At 36.8% G+C, this 21,239-nt stretch overlaps 1 protein-coding gene across 1 annotated transcript in view; it reads left to right on the top strand.

The window, feature by feature from the left end:
- Positions 1 to 21,239, top strand: part of Ophn1 (oligophrenin 1) — a 317,225-nt gene that overhangs the window by 238,699 nt on the left and 57,287 nt on the right. Inside the window, exons 16-18 of the mRNA XM_036174204.1 lie at positions 15,299 to 15,383; positions 18,463 to 18,521; positions 19,232 to 19,337. Of these exons, the coding sequence (XP_036030097.1) occupies positions 15,299 to 15,383; positions 18,463 to 18,521; positions 19,232 to 19,337 (250 nt within the window). The remainder of the gene's footprint in view (positions 1 to 15,298; positions 15,384 to 18,462; positions 18,522 to 19,231; positions 19,338 to 21,239) is intronic.

Genomic DNA, 21,239 nt, shown 5'->3' with positions numbered 1-21,239 from the left:
AGGCTCTATGATGATGGTTAGGGTATTCATTAGACCGGTCACCAGAGTAGACCAGTCCAGGCACCCCGTAGACCACTGCCAGCACTCCCAGGTGGGGTCATCCTTGTGGATTCTCAGGAAGACCTTGAACAAGGGCAAAAGTAGCCATATTCTTCACCAAAATATTACAAGAGTGCTCTCTAGGCCATATATTAATATTCTTCTCCTCTGATACCTCTTGATTCTCCCCCCCCCCCAATTCATCAAATCATATTCAGAACCACTGTCTTCCATGTTCCTACTAGTATGTCCCATTATGCAGTATTTAATGCATTCCACTACTTTTCTAATCCAAAGTACCAAAGTCCAAATTCCTCCAAACGAAAACACATTCAGACTTATCACAGCAAAACCCAAGTCCCTGATAACAAGTTCTGTCTTAGTTAGGGTTTCTATTGCTGTGAAGAGACACTATGACCACAGCAACTCTTAGAAAGGAAAATATTTAATTGGAGTGGCTTGCTTACAGCTCAGAGGTTTAGTCCATTATCACCATTGTGGGACATGGCAGTGTGCAGGCAGACATGATACTGAAGAGGTAGATGAGTGTCCTACATCTTGCAAGCAACAGGAAGTGCTCTGACACTGGGTAGTAACTTGAGCATATATGAGACCTCAAAGCCCACCTCCACAGGGACATACTTCCTCCAAGACCACACCTACTCCAAGAAGACCGAAGCTCTTTTGGGGGAATTTTCAAACCACTACAACCTCTGAAACTGTAATCAAGCCTCAGTTAAATATTTTGTTTTGTAAGAGTTGCTGTGGTCATGGTGTCTCTTCACAGCCATTAAGGCAACACATACATATTTAGAGAAAGCAAGAGAGACTTGTATTTCAATTTACTTTTTAACAATGTAAAATATTAACTAGGAAGTGTTATAATGCACATACATAATAATGGGCTAGAAACTGAACTGGGAGATGAGAGAAGGAAATATAAAGAGGGTTTTAGGGAAAATTAACACCTTGAATGTTATGTAATGAAAATTAACACTCTGATGATGGATATTAGTGTTTCAAATTAAAATACTAATTTTTTTCATTTTAATGCTTGTACTATTATTTGAAAGGATACCTTTTGTAAGAAATGAACACTAAAATATTTAGGGAGAAAGTGATCATAATGTCTGCAATACATTATCATAAAAAAATCTTATGTATATGATTGCACGTGGCTTTAATCCCAGAATCTGAGAATCTAAGACATGAGGACCATGATCTTGAAATTATACTGGGCTCTACAGTAATACTCTGTGTCAAAAATACTGTGTCAAATAGTATCTAGTAATGCATATGTATAATCCCAGTACTTGGAAGGTAGAAGCAAGAGAATCACTAATTCCAGATCATTTTCAGCTATATAGCTTATAAAGGCAAACCTGACATATATGAGACTGTCTAAACTTTTTTTTAAAAAAAAAAAAAACCAGCGTAATTGTGTATGTTCGCATGGTCATATGTTGTACACAGAGAAAATGAAAAAAAAACTGTGTATAATTTTTTATTCTGTTAAGGGGCACAGTAGGAGTTTTTTGGATGTTTCTTAATTTTCATGTGAATTTGAAATTATGGAAACTAAAGCCAAACTCTTAAAACTTTTAATTCTTTATATTGTCAAATTTTGGGTTCACCATGAAGAAGTGGCTTAGATAAAATTAGTTTTTAAATACTTTACTTTCATAGCCATTCCTTCAAAATTGTAGATTTTTTTTTTTTTTTTTACTTAGCTGTTGCACCAAGTTTAACTGTATTTATGAATCCATTTCATCAATCAATACCTGGCAAGTTTAAATACACTCATCAGTATGTTTATACGTTTTTATCTACTTTAGTTGTAAGTAAACAATTTCTAGTTCAAGTCCTCATATGCTCTTTTTGATTCTTTGAAACTTTCTGGTGAAGGCTTAGTTAAATACTATTGGACAATTACTTTTTTACTAATATTTCTTTTCTTTTTTGAAATTTCAATATAGTTAAAACATTTCTCCCTTCCCTTTACTCCCTTCTAAACCTTTCCAACGACCCTACTCACTCTCTTTCAAATTCATGGCTTCTTTTTTCATTCATTAATTCCTATATATTCATTTTTGATTCCTAAATATGACCTGCTGTGTCTGTATAGTGCTACTCATGTTTGTTTTCAGGGCTGACCATTTGGTATTGGTTAATCAATTGGTGTGCTATATTCCTTGGGGAAGACTATTCTGCTCTCAACATAAATATCAGCATAGTTACTAGTATTTCTTTGTGTAGGGTTAAGCTTATGATCTTTCTCCTGTCACATTAACATGTCTATTGTTGTCATGTTCAGCTCATGCTTAGGCATTCATATTGGTAAGACTTTATGGGTGTAGCCTTTGACAATACTAGGTGATACAATCTTACAAGAAACTTTCTGATCCTCTGGATTTTAACAATGTTTTTGTTCCCTCTTCCCCAATGACCCTTTAGCTTTAGGTGGAGGAGTTATGGCTGTAAATGAATCCCCTGTCTCCATGTGTTTCAAATAGAAGTTTCTTTGATTATGGATGAGAACAACACTTATCTGTGGGTATAAGGGCAAATATCTAAATGTAGTTAGGGGTTACTGCTTTAGTAAAGTGGTGGTTGAAGAGTCTCCCCCAAGTTTCATGACCTCACTAGCAGTGGGTTTCCACTACTGGGCATGAACTACTTATTATTAGAGAATTGTTGGTTACTTTTAAGGATTATGTGTCAGTCTTGTACCCTTAGGTTTATCTGCCACACTGATCATTTATGTGGTTCATAGGAGTTGTATCTGTGTTGCTTCCCTTCTTTAGAAGCTTGTGCCTTCTGGGTCCATGAAAACTGGTCCTTAGTGGGGGAGGATTTAGTGTCATTTACAGCTCAGGGTCTTCTGGGCCCAAATTCATTCATTCATTCATTTATTCCTTTATTCGTTTGTTTGTTTGTTTATTTATTTATTTATTTATTTATTTATTGTGGAGCTGAGGATCGAACCCAGGGGCTTGCTAGGCAAGCGCTCTACCACTGAGCTAAATTCCCAACCCCCAAATTTACTTTTAATAGTAAAGTATTAAGAAAATGTTAAGTTATATATGTAGTAACTGTTAGTATTATGCCAAGGTTTAATAGCTCTTCAGCATAATTATGACTATCATGTTTTAATGTTATATTCTTCCTCATTGAGATACAATTCAAGTGTTAAGTATTTTTACAGTAAACAGTTGAGTAGCATTTAGTACAACAGCAGTGCTATGCAGCCATCACTTCTAATTTCAAAACTTTTTTTATTGCTCTTGAAAGTAAGTGTCATACCTGTTGAACAATTTGTCCTTTCCCTGAGAACCACTGATCTTTTTATTTTTCACTGTCTGTTTTTGTTGTTTTTAGACAGGAGTCTCACAATAGAACCCAAGTCTTGCCTTGAATTCATGGCAACTTTCCTGCCTAAGCCAACCAAGTGCTAGGAATATGGATATGAGTTACAAAGCTTGTCTTATTTCTGTCCTTGTTGATTTGTCTTTTCTCAACGTTCTAGATCTTGATGACTTCTATAGATGAGATTATGCAATGGTGGATACTTTATAACAAGTTTCTTTCATTTAGAATATTGCTTAGGAATTTCATTATACTTATTAGCATACTCAGTATGACTGATCTAATGATGTCTGAGTATACTGTGAAGATTCTACAAGGTCAAGTGATTGAACTTTATGACCACAGAGAATTAAAATGTTGCAGACCAAAGTCAAATTACCTTAGGCTATTTTTAGTCCTTTTGAAAGATATTCATTTGTCCACCCCTAAATCTAACTAATACCTTTGTGATTTTCAAAACCTTTAAATGTATTCTTAGTAAACTGTCAACTTCCTCCAATTCAAAAGCTAAGAATGTGATCAGATAGCATCTGAGGCCTGTAAAAGATTTCCCTTGTTTGGTATATCCCACCTACCTGATGCTTCCTCCAATGTATTTTAAGTGTGATGATTTATGACTTTCTCTGTTGTGTTATTACACTAACTTTCTGAAAATGTTACCATGTTGTGACTTGGCATTTAAAGTAACAAAGAATTTATATTCTTGGTCCTTGATCACTCATATTTGATGCCAGAATAAACTATTTCTTATTTCTTTTGAAGTGAGAGCTGTATTTTTAAATTGACACATCCATGAATACTTGAGCTATTTCTATCTTTCAGTGCTTGTGACTAGTCCTATTGTAAATGTGTGCATGTACTCATTTGCATCTCAGTTATCAGTTGTTTTATTGACTCTTCATTTGTTGAGATCCTTAGCCCTGAAGAATCTTTATAGTTTTATGAGGCCCTGCTTGTCAGTTGTTGGCCTTTATTCCTGAGCAAATGGAGTCCTATTCAGTAAGTCTTTCCTATACCATCTTGTATTGTACAACCTATTTTTTTCTTATTAGTGTTTCAGGTTTCACATTGAGGTGTTTGATCCATTTGGAGGTTATATTTTTGTGTGGCAGGATAGGCATAGGTCTAATTTTATTCTTCTCCATGTTGACATTCAGTTTCCTGAGCACCATCTTTTCTCCAGTGTGTGTTCTTGGTATGTTTGTCAACTATCAGATGTCTGTAGTTGTGTGCACTTGTGTTTGGCTCTTCTATTTTTCTTCCATTGGTCTACATGTCTGATTTTATGCCAGTCTCATACTGTTTTATTACTATAGCTTTATATTTTTTGAAATCGAGAATGACAGTCATTTTAGTATTGTCCTTTTTGCTCGGGACTGCTTTGGCTATCTGAGACCTTCTGTGATTACATGTGAATTTTAGGTTTTTTTTTTTTTTTTCTTTTTCTGTTTCTTCAAAGAATGTTGTGGTATTGTGGTTGGGGCTTTCATTGAATTTGTAAATTGCTTTTGGTAGCATGGTCATTTTCTCAATATTAATTCTACTAATGGGTATGGATTTCCATCCTTTTATGTCTTCCTCAATCTCTTTCTTTAGAGATCTAAAGTTTTCATTGTAGAGGTCTTTTACTTCCTTAGTGAGGTTTATTCCTAGATATTTTATTGTCTTTGGAGCTGTTGTGAATGGGAGTATGTCCACGATTTTGTGCATCTTTTTATATGCTTGTTAGATATTAGTATATTTTCTCTCCATTCTCTAGGTTTAGATCTTTTTCAACATAAATTTAATTGGTCGTGTATATATGAAAGACTATGACTATAAGAAAAGTTATATTGGTAGAAAAATCTGAACCTTCAGATAAATGACTTCATACATTGTGAACAACGCACCTGATTGTTAAATTAATGCACACTGGTTAAAACTTTGGCAAACATCTCATAAATTGGTCTGAGCCATGTTCATTAGAGCCTGCCACTCAAAATATAATGATAGTCATTTTGACTATTTACAAGGGATTTACAAAGGTTAATATATGTAGTGATTTTTTGATGAATCAATTATTTAAATTATATGAATTTGAAGTCAAGCTGCAGGTGTGAAGAGTTAGTTATTTACTGGAGTGATTTTGGCAGAGCCTTGCATGTACAATTCTCAACTATGGCTTTGTTATTCTTCACAATGGTATTCTTAAATTTGAAGAATGTGCCAAGTAGCTGCAGGGCCTCATTATGCCTTTCATGGGTGTTTGGGATTTTTTTGTGTTCCATTACAAATACTCCTCTATAAAATTATTGAAATCTCTTTCAGAAATATTAAAATTTTGAATTTGTGACATTGATTTAGACATGATTATTACATAAGCTTCAATGTCTCCTGTTTTATTTGGATTTTAAAAGAAATTAACACATTATAGGAAGACTATAAAAAGTATCAGATGACGTAGACATTGTACCTACTATGTGTGTTAGATATTAGTTCTGTGTTTCTGTTTATTATCTCTTCATACTGTGTATTCCTTTGAGAATTTTATCCTTGCTAAGTACATTCTTAAGAATAAGGTGCTCCTTATAATGATTTCTGTGATGTCTGTTTTATATAATGCGGTCTAAATGAATTTATCTCTTTTTCTTCATTCCATCAGGGACCCAAGGCATTTTAAAGGTCCTAGTTTACTCCATTTAATTTTCATTTTCCTTTATATATATGGACCATTACTGATGAATCTCTTATGTGCTGGGAAAGCTTTGGACTGCGCCTTTAACTAGATTAAGCAGTTTTTGGCTAAATCCGGGTATGAATGGTTACTTTTGTAGTCATTTGATTTCTATTCACAGCACTGGAAAACATAATAACCCTCGTAGGCTAAATACTCAAATAAAAATTCAGTATACTTTCTGCTCAGACCAAAAGGGACTTAATGACCAATATTCCAAACACAGCTGTCTATAGACAATGTGGACAAGGAGAACAGTGCAGATTTGGGATGGTATATAAGTTAGTGACTAATTCTTCCTTTTTCATCTCTATTGGGTATCTTTAATATTCTTTTTTGTGTTTCTCATTCCATTTTAAAAAAATTACTTAATTTTTAGTTAGTGTACTGGTTAGCTTTTTGTCTGTATTCTTCTCTCCTATATTACATCCTAGCTATAGTTTCCCCTCCCTCCTCTCCTCCTAGCTTCTCCCCCACCCCCCATTTCCCTCATATCCACTCCTCCTCCATTTCCCCTAAGAAAAAGGCAGGCCTCCCAGGGATATCACCCAAACATGGCATAATGAGTTACAATAAGACCAGGTATAAACCCTCATATCAAGGCTGGACGAGGCAATCCAATAGGAGGAAAAGGGTCCCAAAAGCAGGCAAAAGAGTCAGACATACCCCCACTCCCGCTGTTAGGAGCTCAGCAAAAGCCCCAAGCTAAACAACAGTATGTACGCAGGAGACCTAGTACAGACCCATGCAGGCTCATGATTGCTGGTTTAGTCTTGGTGAGCCCCTATGAACCCTGCTCATTTGACTCTGTGGACCATGCTCTCCTGGTGTCCTTGACCCCTCTGGCTCCTACCTTCCTCTCTTTCTTCTGTGGGATTCCCCAAGCTCTGTCTAATGTTTAGTTGTGGGTCTCTTTGTATCTGCTCCCATCAGTGGCTGGATAAAGCCTCTCTGATAATGATTGGGATAGGCACTGATCTAATGAATAAAGTAGAATCATTTCATTGATTTTTTTTTTGTCCATTTGTGTTTGGTTCTATCCTAGGTCTCTGGGATATGCAGCCTCTGGTTCTTGGCCCTCCATCCAGTGTCAGGCATGGGCTCCCTCTTGTGGAGTGGGCCTCAAGTTAGACCAGTCATTGGTTGGCCACTCCCACAAGCACTGAGCACCATTGCCTCACTACAACTTGCAGGCAGAACAGGTTGTGTGTTGTAGATTTTGTGGCTAGATTGGTATCAAGCACTGAGAGGCTTGCTTGGTTACAGAAGATGGCCAGTTCCCAACTGAAGATTGACTTAGGTAAGATTGGCCTGGAGGCATGTCTGTGGCATGTTTTCTTGATTGCCACTTGATGTGTATGGCTCAGCCCACCATAGCAGGCACTATTTCTGGGGAGATGGGCCTAGGCTGTATAAGAAACGAATCTGAGCATGAGGCAGAGTGAGCAAGTTAGTAAGCAGCATTCCTCTATGGTTTCTACATAAGCATTGCTTCAGTTTATGTCCTGACTTGCCTCAGTGTTGGACTGTTGCCTGGAAGTATAAGCCAAATAAATCCTTTTCTCCCTCAAGTTACTTTTACTCAGAGTGTTTTATCACAGAAATAGAAAGCAAACTAGAATAGTTGGCATGCAAAATAAAGGTTCATCCTGACATTTTCATACATGATGTTTTAATTTGCTCATTTTATCCCCATTACTGTCTCTTTTTCTCTTTGCCCCTCCCACCGTTCTTCCTTTCTCCCTTCAAATAGTACTCCTGCATATATATATTTCTGCATGTGAGAGAAAACATAAACCATTTGTCTTTATCTTTCATTGCCTTCTCATGTCCTCTTTCTTTCCCCTTTTCCCCTTTTGTGATGTGTGTGCCACAAACAAGAGAAAACATGTTTACCCAAGTGGGACTTACTTCACTTAACATGATCTGAGGTTCCACCCATTTCCCTGCAAGTAACATAATTCCAGTCTTCTTAATTTATATTGACTTACTAAATCTCACTGCATGTCCTTATTTCCATCACTGGCATTTTTGAATCAGTGACTTCCCTGCCTCTGTTTCCATAGAGTGTCTCTTGGCAATCTTCTTTAAAATCTTCCTCTTTATTCAAGCTATATAATCAAAGCCCTAACCCTTTTGTTTCTCTTGCCAAGAGTAGAGAGAATAGGTCTTTGATTTCCTTGATGAGGGATGTTGCCCAAGTCAAAAGCTTAACAGCTCACTTAGACAATGCGTTGCTTAGAGATCTCTGATTACGGGAAAGTACAACACAAATTGTATTTATAGACATTAATTTTTAGGTAGTCATGAAGTTTAATCAAATCGACTTTTAGCTTAGGGGTGGTAATTTGCCAGCTCTGAACTTAAGTAGGGAATATCAAAACATATAAATCTCAGAAACATAATTTGATTAAGGAAAGAACGTTTCAGAAGGATTCATACATTTTATTACCATTTAGGTATAGTTTAAAGATCTGAAACAAACAAAATAGTGTGCATGTGTGTTTGTGTGTGTGTGTGTGTGTGTGTGTGTGTGTGCAGTGCATCACATGAATCATAAATACTGAATTCTTGTAACTATTGATAGTGATTGTCTGTGAGTAGAAGGGAATTGGTACCTAAAATGGATCAATTTAATCATAGTAGTTAACTTCTTTAACTTTATGATTAAAGTTTAAATCATTTAACAGAGTGATCTGGCAGAAATAGGTTATGAAGGTATCATCAGCTTGATGCTTTTAAAGAAGTTTTTCTCTGTATACTTGAAATATTTTACAGGTTAATAGGACACACATCATAAATCAAACAAAGTATGTCTGTAGATTGAATCTAACCCCGATGCCATCTTTACCACCTGGCTGTTTATGGAAGCAAACATTCATTCTCTGTGGTAGAAAATGAAGTGTCTTTATGTCAACAGGTTGGAATCTATTCCATATGTATCTGGAGGCTATTAATGTAATAGCAGTTCAGGATGAGTGATCTGGATTTTAACCAACATGTAAGCCGGTTTTCATCAACCTTTATATATATATATTTACTTCCCTTTGCAAAATCATTGCACAACTTCTTGACAATATATACACATTACAGTTACTTCTTTATGACCTTGTTTTCTATCATACTTAAATTAAGTTTTTATTCCCCTCGTGGCTTCATGGACTCATATGCAGACTAAGCTTGTTCTGATTAGATCTAATTATTTCATAATCCAATTGACCACTTCTATTCATCATGGAAGGCTGTTTTCAGATTTGCTGCTGGCTATGTCAGCACTATGTTAGAAACCCTGGAAAGCATTGTGCCTTTCTAATAAATAATGTGATGTTCCGTAATCATTGTCTGTCTTGTGCCAAGATCAAGACTGTCAGGCTTTTCTGTTAACCTCGAACCCACTTAGTTATGAGTTATGAAATGATTCATATAGTGAACCTCCAGAGGGTAGAGATCTTATTTTATTTACTGTATATTCTTAGCTCCTTGAAACAGTTCTTGGAACATAATAACTATTTAATATGTGCTGAATAAATGTGTCAATAATGACGTTATTCTTGTCAGTGGACACAATTTTACTGTGGTTTCTAGGGGAATGTGGGACTAGTCTTAATGCAGTTTAGATACCACAGTGAGACAGGGAAGCTTTCAGAATTCCGAGTTTGTGATTAATTAACTGGGAGTTTCACCCTGGTTTTGTTCTTTCTTTAATTATAATCTGATTTTTTTTATTTCCCAATGTTTCTGTTTTATTTTTTCAAATTCTGAACACTTAAATGCCAACTTATAGTTCCTTTTAATAACTGAAATGTCTCTGTGTATCTGTGCAAACTTTCTTCATATTTAATTCCCATATTTGTGCTTTGTTATTTCAGTGTTGATTTTAGCACATTGCACTCAGTCATCATTGCTATAACATGCTTAGTTAGTTGACTTTCCCAAAGATTAAAAGGAAATTATATCCTTCCTCGCCAAGTTCCGAAAATATGTCTCTCATATACCATGGAGGTCTCCAAATCTCCCTTCAGGTTTGGTAAATAGAGAAACTAGCAAGACTTAGCATGCAGTTATTCTCATAGCTGTAATTTGTTATGGTCAAAAGACAAACTAAAATTAGAAAAGGTAAAATGTCTATGTGGTAGAATCTAAAGAAAGAAGGCACACGTTTCCAGGAATCTTTTTCTAGTGGAGTTACCTGAGATCCACTCAGTTTCTATAGTATTGGTTTTGATAGGTGCCATACTGCTTTGTTTGCATGGTGAGATAGCCAGAGACTGATGTGCTGAGACTTTTATCAAGGCTGGTCATGAATGCCACTTCTGCTCAGAACGTCCCCAAATTTCATAGCCTCAAAATCAAAGCAGGTCTTCAGCATAAACTCTACTATACAAGACATCCAGACACAGTGAGCCACTTTATAAATTCAAACAATGTTGGGGACCCTTGAAAATTCCAAGTTCCAAGCATCCACCTGGCAAGGAAACCTTTCTTAGAACAATGATCTCAGGTCTGCTTTGTTATCTTCTTTCTGAATTCTACATTAATACAGTTATTTTGCCTAGGTGATTACCCCCCTAGAATGAAGCCATATTAACATGTTGCTTGTCTCCAGGACAAAACCTTGTAAATACATTGAATTTTTCATAAAATAATTTAATTGTAAGCAAATGTGTCATGTTGTAACTCTGTCCAGGGCCATGGTCTCATGCTGTCAAACTTCTACACCTGGAAATTATTGTTACTTTCTAATAGTTAAAGGTAAATAGTAGTTCTCTTGCATTTTCTTTTCAGATAGTCTTAGTGTGACTCTGGCAGTGGCTCATCTCTTACCCTTTCTGCTAGTGACTACATCTTCACTTAGCCATGTTGTCTCACCTGTGGACAGGCCTTTGTTACCATTTTCAATAGTTGAAGAAATTCAATTTCCTTTTGTTGTTTCTTGGTATGTAAGCATCTTCAGTTCTCTACCTTTATCACTGAACATGGCTGAAATCCTTGCTCTGAAATCTTTGCTCTAGAATATCATTCTGAACTACTTCCTACTCCACCGTAGACATTACTATAAATATTTAGCATATATTTTTTTAAAGTTTCTATTGATGGCCAGAGTTGGTTAGTTTACCCTCCTTGCAATTAGGTTACGTTTGAGAAGTAAGGTATGCCATCAAAAAATATTAAAATATCTTGTTGTTAGCCAAGCATAGTGGCACACACCTTTAATCCTAGCACTTTGGAGGCAGAGTCAGGTGGGTCTCTAACTTTGAGGCCAGTCTGGTCTGCATAAGGAGTTTTGGGACAGCCAGGACCACATAGAGTAACCATGTCTCAAAAACAAAACAAAGTAAAACAAAACAAAACAAAACAAAAATCTTCTTGTTAACTGAAGTGCACTTGAGAGTTCCAGAATTTTTCTGAAGATCACAGATTTCCTTAGTAAAAAAGATCTTTCACATTTTAATCCAGGGTAAAGGAACTTACCTGGAAGTGAAATTTGTAAACTTAGAAAGTTTGTTTCATGTTGAGTCTTCAAAGATAAGAGAACACAGAGCATATTCAACCACAATTTTGGAGAAACTAATCAATTTAAATTTGATATAACAAAAAGACCATTGCTAGAGATGAAAACTGTGCCATTTCCATTTGATCACTTATTTTTTATTACACACACACACACACACACACACACACACACGATTATAAGATTATAATTACACCATCTGCCCTTCCCTTTCCTTCTATAATTCCTCCCATTTACCCCCTTGATCTCTTTTAAATTAATGACCTTTTACTTATTGTTACATACATATCTACACACACACACACACACACACACACACACACACACACACACAACCAAATGCATAAGATAAACCTTCTCAGTCCTTATAATGTTGCGTGTATGTGTGTTTTCAGAGCTGATCACTTGTTATTGGAAACCAGTTAGTGTTCTCTTCCCACTTTGAGCATTCTTTAGTAGTTCTTTGTCTAGGTTTGAGGCCTTTTTAGTTTTCCTTCTTCCATTAGCATAGCTGTTGTGTCATCTTTGCTCAAGTCTCAACAACATAGTGACCTAAATAACACTTGACACTTCAAGGAGATGAACTCTTACAGTAGACTTCCTGTTCCTCTGCCTCTTAAAATTGTTTCATCCCCGCCTCCCAAACTGATCCCTGAGCCTTAGGTGCATGAGTTGGGTTGTAGATTTGTCAGTTAGGAGTGGGCTCCACACCTCTACATTTTGATTGGTTGTGGTTTCTGTAATGGTCTCCATCTGTTGCAAAGAGAAATTTTCTTGATGAGGGCTAAGGGCCAACACTTACCTGTGGGTATAAGGACAAATATTTAGAAAGTTAGGGATTAGGCCAGTTTAGTAAAGTGGTGGTTGTAGGTTCTCCTCCAAGATCCATGACCTTCCTAATCTTGGGTAGTTGACCAGGTTTCTGGTAGCAGACATGATTTCCCTCTTGTTGAATAGGTCTTAAATTTTAGAGAACTGTTGGTTACCACCAAGGTATGCTGTTGCTGGGCATTGTTGTAGTTCATAGATATCATACCTGGGTAGTGCTATTAGTTGTTTCCTTCCTTGCATACACAGTTTCTTCTTGTACCATAAAAGCATATGTGTGAAAGAGCCTCTCAGGTCAGATCCATTCCAGGTTTTCTGAGTCTTCTGGATGAAGTACATGGTGACTTTATCAATAGGGACTTACCTTCCACTTCTGGGATCAGTTCACCAGGTACAGCAGCAATATCCTTTAATCTCACAGAAGCCTCAAAAGAGGGCTTCTCATGCCTGGTCTTAGGGTTTTTGTTGGATAGTCTGTGGCTCTTGGGGGAGCATTGTCAGCTCCTATGGGAATATTTCATTTTTCTTCTTCTGGGTTTGTGTTACATCACTCCATATGATCTTTTATGGTTCCTTCCATTTAATACCATTTTTCTTTACAGCTACATAATATCCATAGAAAATATGTACCATGTTTGCATTATCTGTCTTTTAGCTGAAGGTCATTTAGGTTGTTTCATTTCCTAGTTGTTGTGAAAGGAGCACCAGTATCTGTGGAGTAGAATGTTGAGTCTTTTGGCCATATGCTGAGGACTGGTGTAGTTGGATCATATAGAAGGTTTATTTTTAGCTTTTTGAGAGTGCTACCCACTGATTTTCAGAGTGGATAGACCAGTTTACAATCCCACCAACAGTGAATGAGGGTTCCCCTTTGCCCCACATCCTTGCCAGCTTTTATTGTCAGTTATGATCTTCGCCATTATGACTGACTGGGTAAGGTGAAATTGACATCTAGGTAAACATTTGTTAAGCCCTGCTTGCTTTCTGGGTGTTCTCTTCTGGAATCTATAAACCGAGTCCCTAGACAGACAGCTAGTAGCCAACCTGTATTCTTTTGTAGGGCTTTGCTATATTGATATTTGTTTTCTTGGAAGTTTAATTTAATTTTTGTTGGTTATACATTTATAGATGTTTTTCCTTTATAATATCAGCTGAAAATTCTTGATGTCTAAATCCAAATTCACTGAATGTTGTCATTTAGCAGTGTATAACTTTGGTGTAAGGGTTACATTGTAGTTAAATTAATTGGGGCTGGGCACCTCACAGTCATTCTAGGCTCGCTCTCTCTCTCTCTCTCTCTCTCTCTCTCTCTCTCTGTCTCTCTCTCTGTCTCTCTCTCTCTCTCTCTCTCTCTCTCTCCCTCTCTCTCTCTCCCCTCCCTTCCCCTCCATTTATATATGTTTTCTGATGATTCATTCCTGCATTTGTTGTTTGACATTTATTGTTAGTCTTAGGAAATTCTTAGTTGTTCAGTTCTTTATCTTTTCTGTTCTTTATCTCCTTTCTTTTTCTTTTCAGCTCCCTTACTCCCCACCCCCCAGCACTGGGGATTGAACTCAGGGCCTCACACATGCAATAAAAGCATTCTGCTACTGAGCTACATCCAAAAACTCTTTTATCTTTCTTTTCATCATGGTGATTCTTAACACATGTATATTACAACTTTCATTAGCTTTAGATTCTCTGTTTCCACTATTTCATCCTTTTTTTTTTGGTTTGTTTTTCCATTGTAGAAGTACCTATTGGCATTTCTTCACACTCACTAGTGTTTCTCTCAGCCATGCCCAGTTCTTAAAGGCATTCTTCCTTCCTATTACAGTGTTGTGAGTTTTTACATTTGTTTCTATGCTTCTTTAGGTTTTGTATCTAGCTCCTGTTTATCCATCTCTTCTCTTACCCACTTTTGTGTATTATAGCCCTTAACATTAATCACAGATGTTCCAAATTACTGAGTTCATGTTTCCAAACTCTCCATATTGAAGTGTGGTTTTTCTGTTTCTTCTGCATCTTTAAGCTGCTTTTTCTGACATTTTGTAAGTTAGACATGATGGAATAGATAAAAAAAATAATAATGGAGTTGATTGTACCTTTAGTATGAAGCTTTATGTTTGACTCAGGTCGTTTGTGTTTTTGACTTTCCTCATCTTTTGTTTACCATAGAAACTTAGTGAATTGTCTACTGTTAGTATGTAGAAGGATGTGGTGGTAAGGTGTCATGGGAGAGGGAAGTGTTCCATAACTCATGTGATTCTTTGTCTACTCTCCTCCTGGCTTGTGACTTTCCCCAGTGCCTTTCAGTTTATTTTTGATGTTCCCTTTAAGGAGAGACAGTTTGGGTATGGAGTTGAATGTTTTCTTCATTTAGATTGTGGTAAAACTGTAGTACTTGGGGTATGGTAAAATAGTTTCTGATTAGCCCCCAAAGCTAGAAGCACGAATTCATGAGGGAATTTTTCTCAGAGTTCTACTCCAGGTAAAACTACAAGCGAATTCAAACCTGTGATGTTCCCTGATAGGATTGGGCTACTCAGTTTGTAACTCTGAGACTCATCTATATTGGTTCTTGGCAAATTTTCATCTACAGATTAAGTTTCCTGTGCTGGTAATGAATGATTTCCATGGTGTTTCTGCTCTTGAGCTTCTGACTCTGTGCAGCCCATTTGTCTTCCCAGAATGCAAGATCATTTTTGAAAACTGAAAAGATTTCCTTTTGTAAAGTTTGAGTCTTTGGAAAATTTATTAGAGTAGCCATCTAAGTAAGTAGTATACTTCATTTTAAAAACAGAAGGTAACAGGTAAAATCTGTTGGAAGATTATTTTTTGTTTTTTTCCCCCCTTAGATCCAAAATGTCCAGGAGATGTCGATTTTCATAATAGTGACTGGGACATTAAGACAATCACAAGCTCCTTAAAATTCTACCTCAGGTATGCTTAACTTCAGTTGGGATTTTGCTTTTCATGATTGCTGAAATTTGTCTAGGTGGAGATTGGAGTTGAGGTAGTCTCAGTTTCAGAAGCTGGAAAAAGATTGCTAAATAAAAGAACAGAAGAGAGAGGAAAGAGATGTTTTATGTTTGTCTTTCAGACAGGGACTAACTATGTAGACTAGGCTGGACTGGACCTTGATACAATCATCCTGCCTCAGCCTCCTGAATGCTAGAATTATAGACATGGTCACCGCCTCAAGCTCTAGAAAACCTATCTTTAATATGAGTTTTAAAATAAAAAGCATTTGTTACTGAAAAAATATTTTTGAAAAAAAAAAAACACTATTCTTTAAAACAATCCTCTTGTGGGTATAGCTCAGTAGTAGAGTCTTTGCCCCAGAGAGGGAAAAAGAAATAGACTATGGCTGTACTGCACTGTCATGTTTTAACCCATATAGGTGAAAATATAAAGAAAATACAGTGTTTGAGATAAATAAAGTGACAGCAGTAAGAAAAAAGATGAACTTACTAGCAAAATTTGAGGATACACAGTGCTGATAAAATTAATGTCCTATTTATTGGCATAAGTATATGTTATTTAAAATATGTTTGAATATGTATATATAGACATATATGTATATTTATATCCATTCAAACTCTCTATATATCCCTACATTTTTTGAGACAGTGAGACAGGGTCTCACTTTGTAGGCTGGCCTAGAACTCTCTATATAGATCAGGCTGGCTTCCAACTCATAGAAATCCACCTGCCTCTGTACTACTGAGATTAAAGGTATGTGCTACCACACATGGCACTCCCTTCAATTTTTTACTACCATTCTTTATGTCCTATAATATGCAGTGTAGTTTCAAGTGTTTTCTTTTCAATTTTTGTGGTCTTTTGGCATTAAGATAGATATTTAAACAGTTAGGTCATGATATGCTGTTGAGTGACCTTCCACTATAGCATCACCTTGATATAGTTCTAGTTTCATACAACTATGTTTCAGAAACATGTCTACTTTATCTTATAATGAAAGTAAATGCTATTGGAGGGATTATACCATGATAGAAAGTGTGCTAGTTGCTGTTTTTCACACTTTCATTGATATTTTTTATCCCAATACCCATGTACCACAGAAAGTGCAGTACTCCTTTTTACAGATGGGAGAACTGAGGTTCTTGCTTCTCCAACAAAATGTTTGTGGTTATAGTTGCTATTTTTTTTAGCTTAAATCTCTGACTTAAAAGGCTACTTTTCCTGGGGTGTCTTTTTTCCTAATATCTGTTTTTAGGAGCCATGGCTGACTTTGGAATGTGTGGGTAGACTTGGGATAATGAGAGTAGTCAATGAGTGAGTGATGTACTGTCTCTATCCTCCTTAAAAGGAGTCAGTATTTTCAAAGATGTGTTTCAAAGGCTTTCTTCAATTTAAATCCTTTCTAGCTCAAGCCTAGTCAACAGAAGGGAAGGCCAAGCCTATGAGTGGCCAACACATGTAGTAAGAGTTGATCATTGGTGGGACTGATCACTATTGAGTTGTTTCAATTTAATTTTTGTGTTGGCTTGTTCCTTAAGAGAGCATCCAGTCCATCATGGCAGGGAAGTGGTGGCAGTCGGAACATGAGGTCACATTGTATGTGCAGTCAAGATGCAAAGCTGGTTTATTCTTGCTTTTGTTTATATAAAGATTCATATCAGTGGCATAAATGGCAAGAAGAGAGCTTTGAAAGAGTCTTGTGAATGGAATCCTTTCACTGCTTATGATCATGAAGGAGAAAGGAATCTGGTTTGTGCAAACAGACAGAATAGGAATCGAGAATAAAATGGATGTGGTAGACCATGGGGCCATTTGGATTTGCCACAGAGAAATAATGTTTATTAAGAAATTAGATGTAGAGCCCTTCTTGTGCCCTTCAATGACAGAAGTAGAAACCATGATGCTGTGCTGGTGCTTAAAACCACAAAAACAGATGACCCTCTGCTCAATGAAATATGCCAGACTGTTGGGAAAACAGCAATACAGCGTTTTATGGCACCCCCTTTTGTCTAGTAGTAGATACCACTGAAATAGAATCAAATCAATGGCCAAAATATGAAAATGAGTGTATTTCATATAAAAATATTCATTTTCCATCTCTGTTGAAGATGGAAAGATTTGACTCCCATGAGTCCATGTGCTTATTTGTATAAGTAAATATGGTTGCCATTGTAGAAAAATAAAGGCACTGTCATGTAAATGCAGATTAAATATGAGGCATGTGCAATATGAAAATTTCCTAGTCTCTGTAGATTTTTGAGTTTTCCAGGCCTCTAGTGTTGTAGAAAGAGAAAGGAGCCATGATTAAGAGAAAACCAAAATCAAGGATTCAGGAAAATACAAGAGATAAGTCTCGAGGAAGTTTGTTAACAGACACAAAGAAGGCAAGTAAGGTAAAGAATGACAGTTGCCTTCGTGTGCAGCAATTGGAGCAGTCACTGGTGGTACTGGTAAGAACAGCTTCCTTGGAGCAGTTGAGGTGAGTCAGAGTATAGTGGATTATAGAGTAAATCAGGGGATTCCAGGACTAAGAAGTAGAAATGGCATGTACATTACTTTCTGTAGGAACTTGGCTGGAAATGTGTACACTACATCAAATTATCTTGTCTATGCTACTGCCACTATGGTTAATGATTTCCCAAGTATTAATTCCATCCCAGAACTCATCTCTTGGTTTCAATCCTGCTCTACTTCATAAGATCAATGGAAGGGTCAAATGGAACAGATATAAAAGTGCTTTGGAAATTCTTAGGATCCATCAACTTGTAAGCACATGGTCATATTTAGAGTAGGTCTGTCTTAGAATCAGCAGGACTGGTTTTTATTTCCTTTCACCTTGGGGAACTAATTGGAGACCTTAATAGAAGCCCCAGCCTATATTTTTGCACATCTTCTTTTAAACTTTGATCCCACTGGTAAACTTCTGGGAGATGTGTGTAATCAGGCTAAGCTGTGGGGCCTTAGTACTCATAGAACCATGAGTCAAAGGTCTGGTTGCTCTTTCCTCCAAAAAAGTGATTGTCTTCATTCATTTCAGGAATCTTTCAGAACCTGTCATGACTTATAAGCTTCACAAAGAGCTCGTCTCTGCTGCCAGTAAGTATGTGCTCTGCTAGTTAAATTCTGTTGTCCTGGTTTCCTAGGAAGTTTACAACAAAAAGCTAGAAAACTTCTTTAAGGGAAAAACTCCCAATATAAACTCAGATTTTGCCTACTGCCAAATGAGAATATTTTTGATTGCTAACTTTTTCAGGTAGATAATTTTGATAACCGATGTTAGTGGCATGGTTTCAAGTGAATTGGCTAACTGAAGGCATGTGGTGTGTACTTCTGGGCTCTTTCAGTGACTGACTTTGGAAGGCAGCAACCTTAGTACTGCACACATAGTGGGTGGGGAAAGGGTTTCTAACTGGATGCTTTGCTCAGGGCTTTAGAGACAGCCTACTGTGACTGCAATTCTGCACGCCTCTGAGATTGTTTTGACCACAAGCTTCCCATTCCCACTGTCTCATTTCTTCATCCCTTTAGGCCTGTATTTTGTTTCTTTTGCTTTTTAATCTCTCCTTGCCATTATTGGTTTTGTTTTTTTTCTTGTTTATTCTGGGTGTCTGTGTCTATTTCTTTACTTGTTTCTTCTTCATCTCTTTTACTCTCTGTCTCCCTCCCTTTTCTTCTCTCTCCCTGTACTCAGGTGTGTGTGTGTGTGTGTGTGTGTGTGTGTGTGTGTGTGTGTGTGTACACATGTGAGAGTTTCCTTAATCCAGTCACCTAGAAGCTAAACCATCTCTCTATGTTCTCTCTGCCAGAATCTGACAACCTGGATTACCGTCTGGGAGCTATTCACTCCCTAGTATATAAGCTACCAGAAAAGAACCGGGAGATGCTGGAACTTCTAATCAGACACTTGGTAAAGTAAGTAACTGCTGGGTTTTCAGAGTTTCTGTTGAGGGTTTGGCACACATGGTGGGACTAAAGAAAAACTGACTCCCAAATCATTGAGCACCATCCTGCAACTTTTTCTTGGGTCATCTGAGTATTCTCTGAGGGAGGTCAGTTTTGCATTCTCCCATTTATGTATCCTAGCATCAACAGGCCCCTGTTATGTTTTAACTGAAAGGTAGCAGTAAGGTAGGGTGCTGTGTACTTTACTGTCAGACAAGCCTAGTTTCGGATCCCAGTTCTATAACTTAGCTGTCTAATCCTAAGCGAGCCCCTCTGTGCTTCTTCTATGTGTTCATCTCTATGATGAGAATACTGGTGACTGTGAAGTAGGAGTGCCATGCATTCAAAGGAACGTATGACATATAATGAGTTCTTAAGAAGTGTGATTTTTTTTTTGCCGGGCACAATCTGTGTGTCTGTAATCATAGCATTTGGGAGGATAGTATAGAAAGACTGTCAGTTTGAGGCCAGACTAGACTATTATGTAGTGAGACTTGCCAAAGGAAAGAAAGAATAAAAGAAAGGAAGTAAGGAGCGAGAAGGGGAGGGGAAAGGAAGTAAGGGAGAAAAGGAGGGATAGATGGAGGGAGGGAGGGAGTCAGGGGAAAGAGAAATAGATAAAATGAGAGATGCTAGCATCTGGTCAACCTCCTGGAGACTTAGAAGGGGTACACGTGCTCCATGATGTTGCATCATGGGAAAGATTTAATTTTGTGTACAAAGACTAATTTGCATGGATCAAAACAAAGACAGAAAGCATGCAGTTCAGAAGTTACCAAATTTGGAGTGCTTATTTCAGTTCTGTTGCTAGCCCATTTGATTGGTCTGCACCTCTTTGGACCTCTCCTGGTATTATAAGCAGTAATGTGTAAATAAGCTTAAAAATTATAATGCATCCTAAATATATATTTAGCAAATAAGCCTCTCTACACACTCCCAAAATTCATCATGCCACATTGACCCTTATCTAAAGAGGAGATAAACACTTAAAATTAGCTGCCCCTGTGATATATATAAAAATAAAATTATATCTATCTATCTATCTATCTATCTATATATATATATATATATATATATATATATACACAGAGAGAGAGAGAGTTAGAGAACTCTGCATATCTGGACCTCAGGTATTCCTGTGATGCGAGGTATCTCCCAACATCTGAGGCAGCTTGTACCTTCTAAGATTTTTTTACACTTCTACAGCAAGTGGATATTAAAGGTGCTGATATAGATAATAAACATGGATAACAAAAAGATAGATTTTGGTTTATTGTTGATGTCTGCAGCTCAGACTAATAAAGAGTATTAAGAGACATGTTCTCTCCAAAATGTACTTTGATGTAATCTTAGTAAAAATACAAAAATCAACAAAGACATTATTTGTGCATTAATTTGAAGTTGCTCTAGGGAAAGTAACTTTGAGTTCAATTTCTAGGTCTAACTCTAATTTGTTATGTGACCTAAAGAAAGTCCTTCCATTCTTTGGCCCTCAGTTTGTTAATATAGAACTTGTTCTTCTATAGCTGAAAGGAGCTGAATCAGCCATTTTTCAAGGCATTCTTTTAGCTGTGACTTTCTGAAAATCTAATGTATAACAAGAATCTAATAACTCATGATAACTTTCTAGCTGATAGTGAGTGATGGGGTATCTGCCTCCATCTTCCCATCTACCTGATTTACTTCAGCATTTCTGCTCTTCAGAATCTTTGAAACAAAAGAGGTACATACAGATGTATCACAGAAAGAGAAAGACTTAAACGTGTGGAAATTTAATACTCAATCTCATCGTAGTAATGAAATGCTGATTGAACTTTTACTGAGCTCCCATTCATTGACAAATTTCAATTAATATTTTATATCAATGAAATT

The sequence above is a fragment of the Onychomys torridus genome, chromosome X (genome assembly GCF_903995425.1).
Source record: "Onychomys torridus chromosome X, mOncTor1.1, whole genome shotgun sequence".
Classification (NCBI taxonomy): Eukaryota; Metazoa; Chordata; class Mammalia; order Rodentia; family Cricetidae; genus Onychomys; species Onychomys torridus.
Note: the sequence above shows the minus strand (reverse complement) of the source record. Positions and strands in the feature narration are given on the sequence as shown.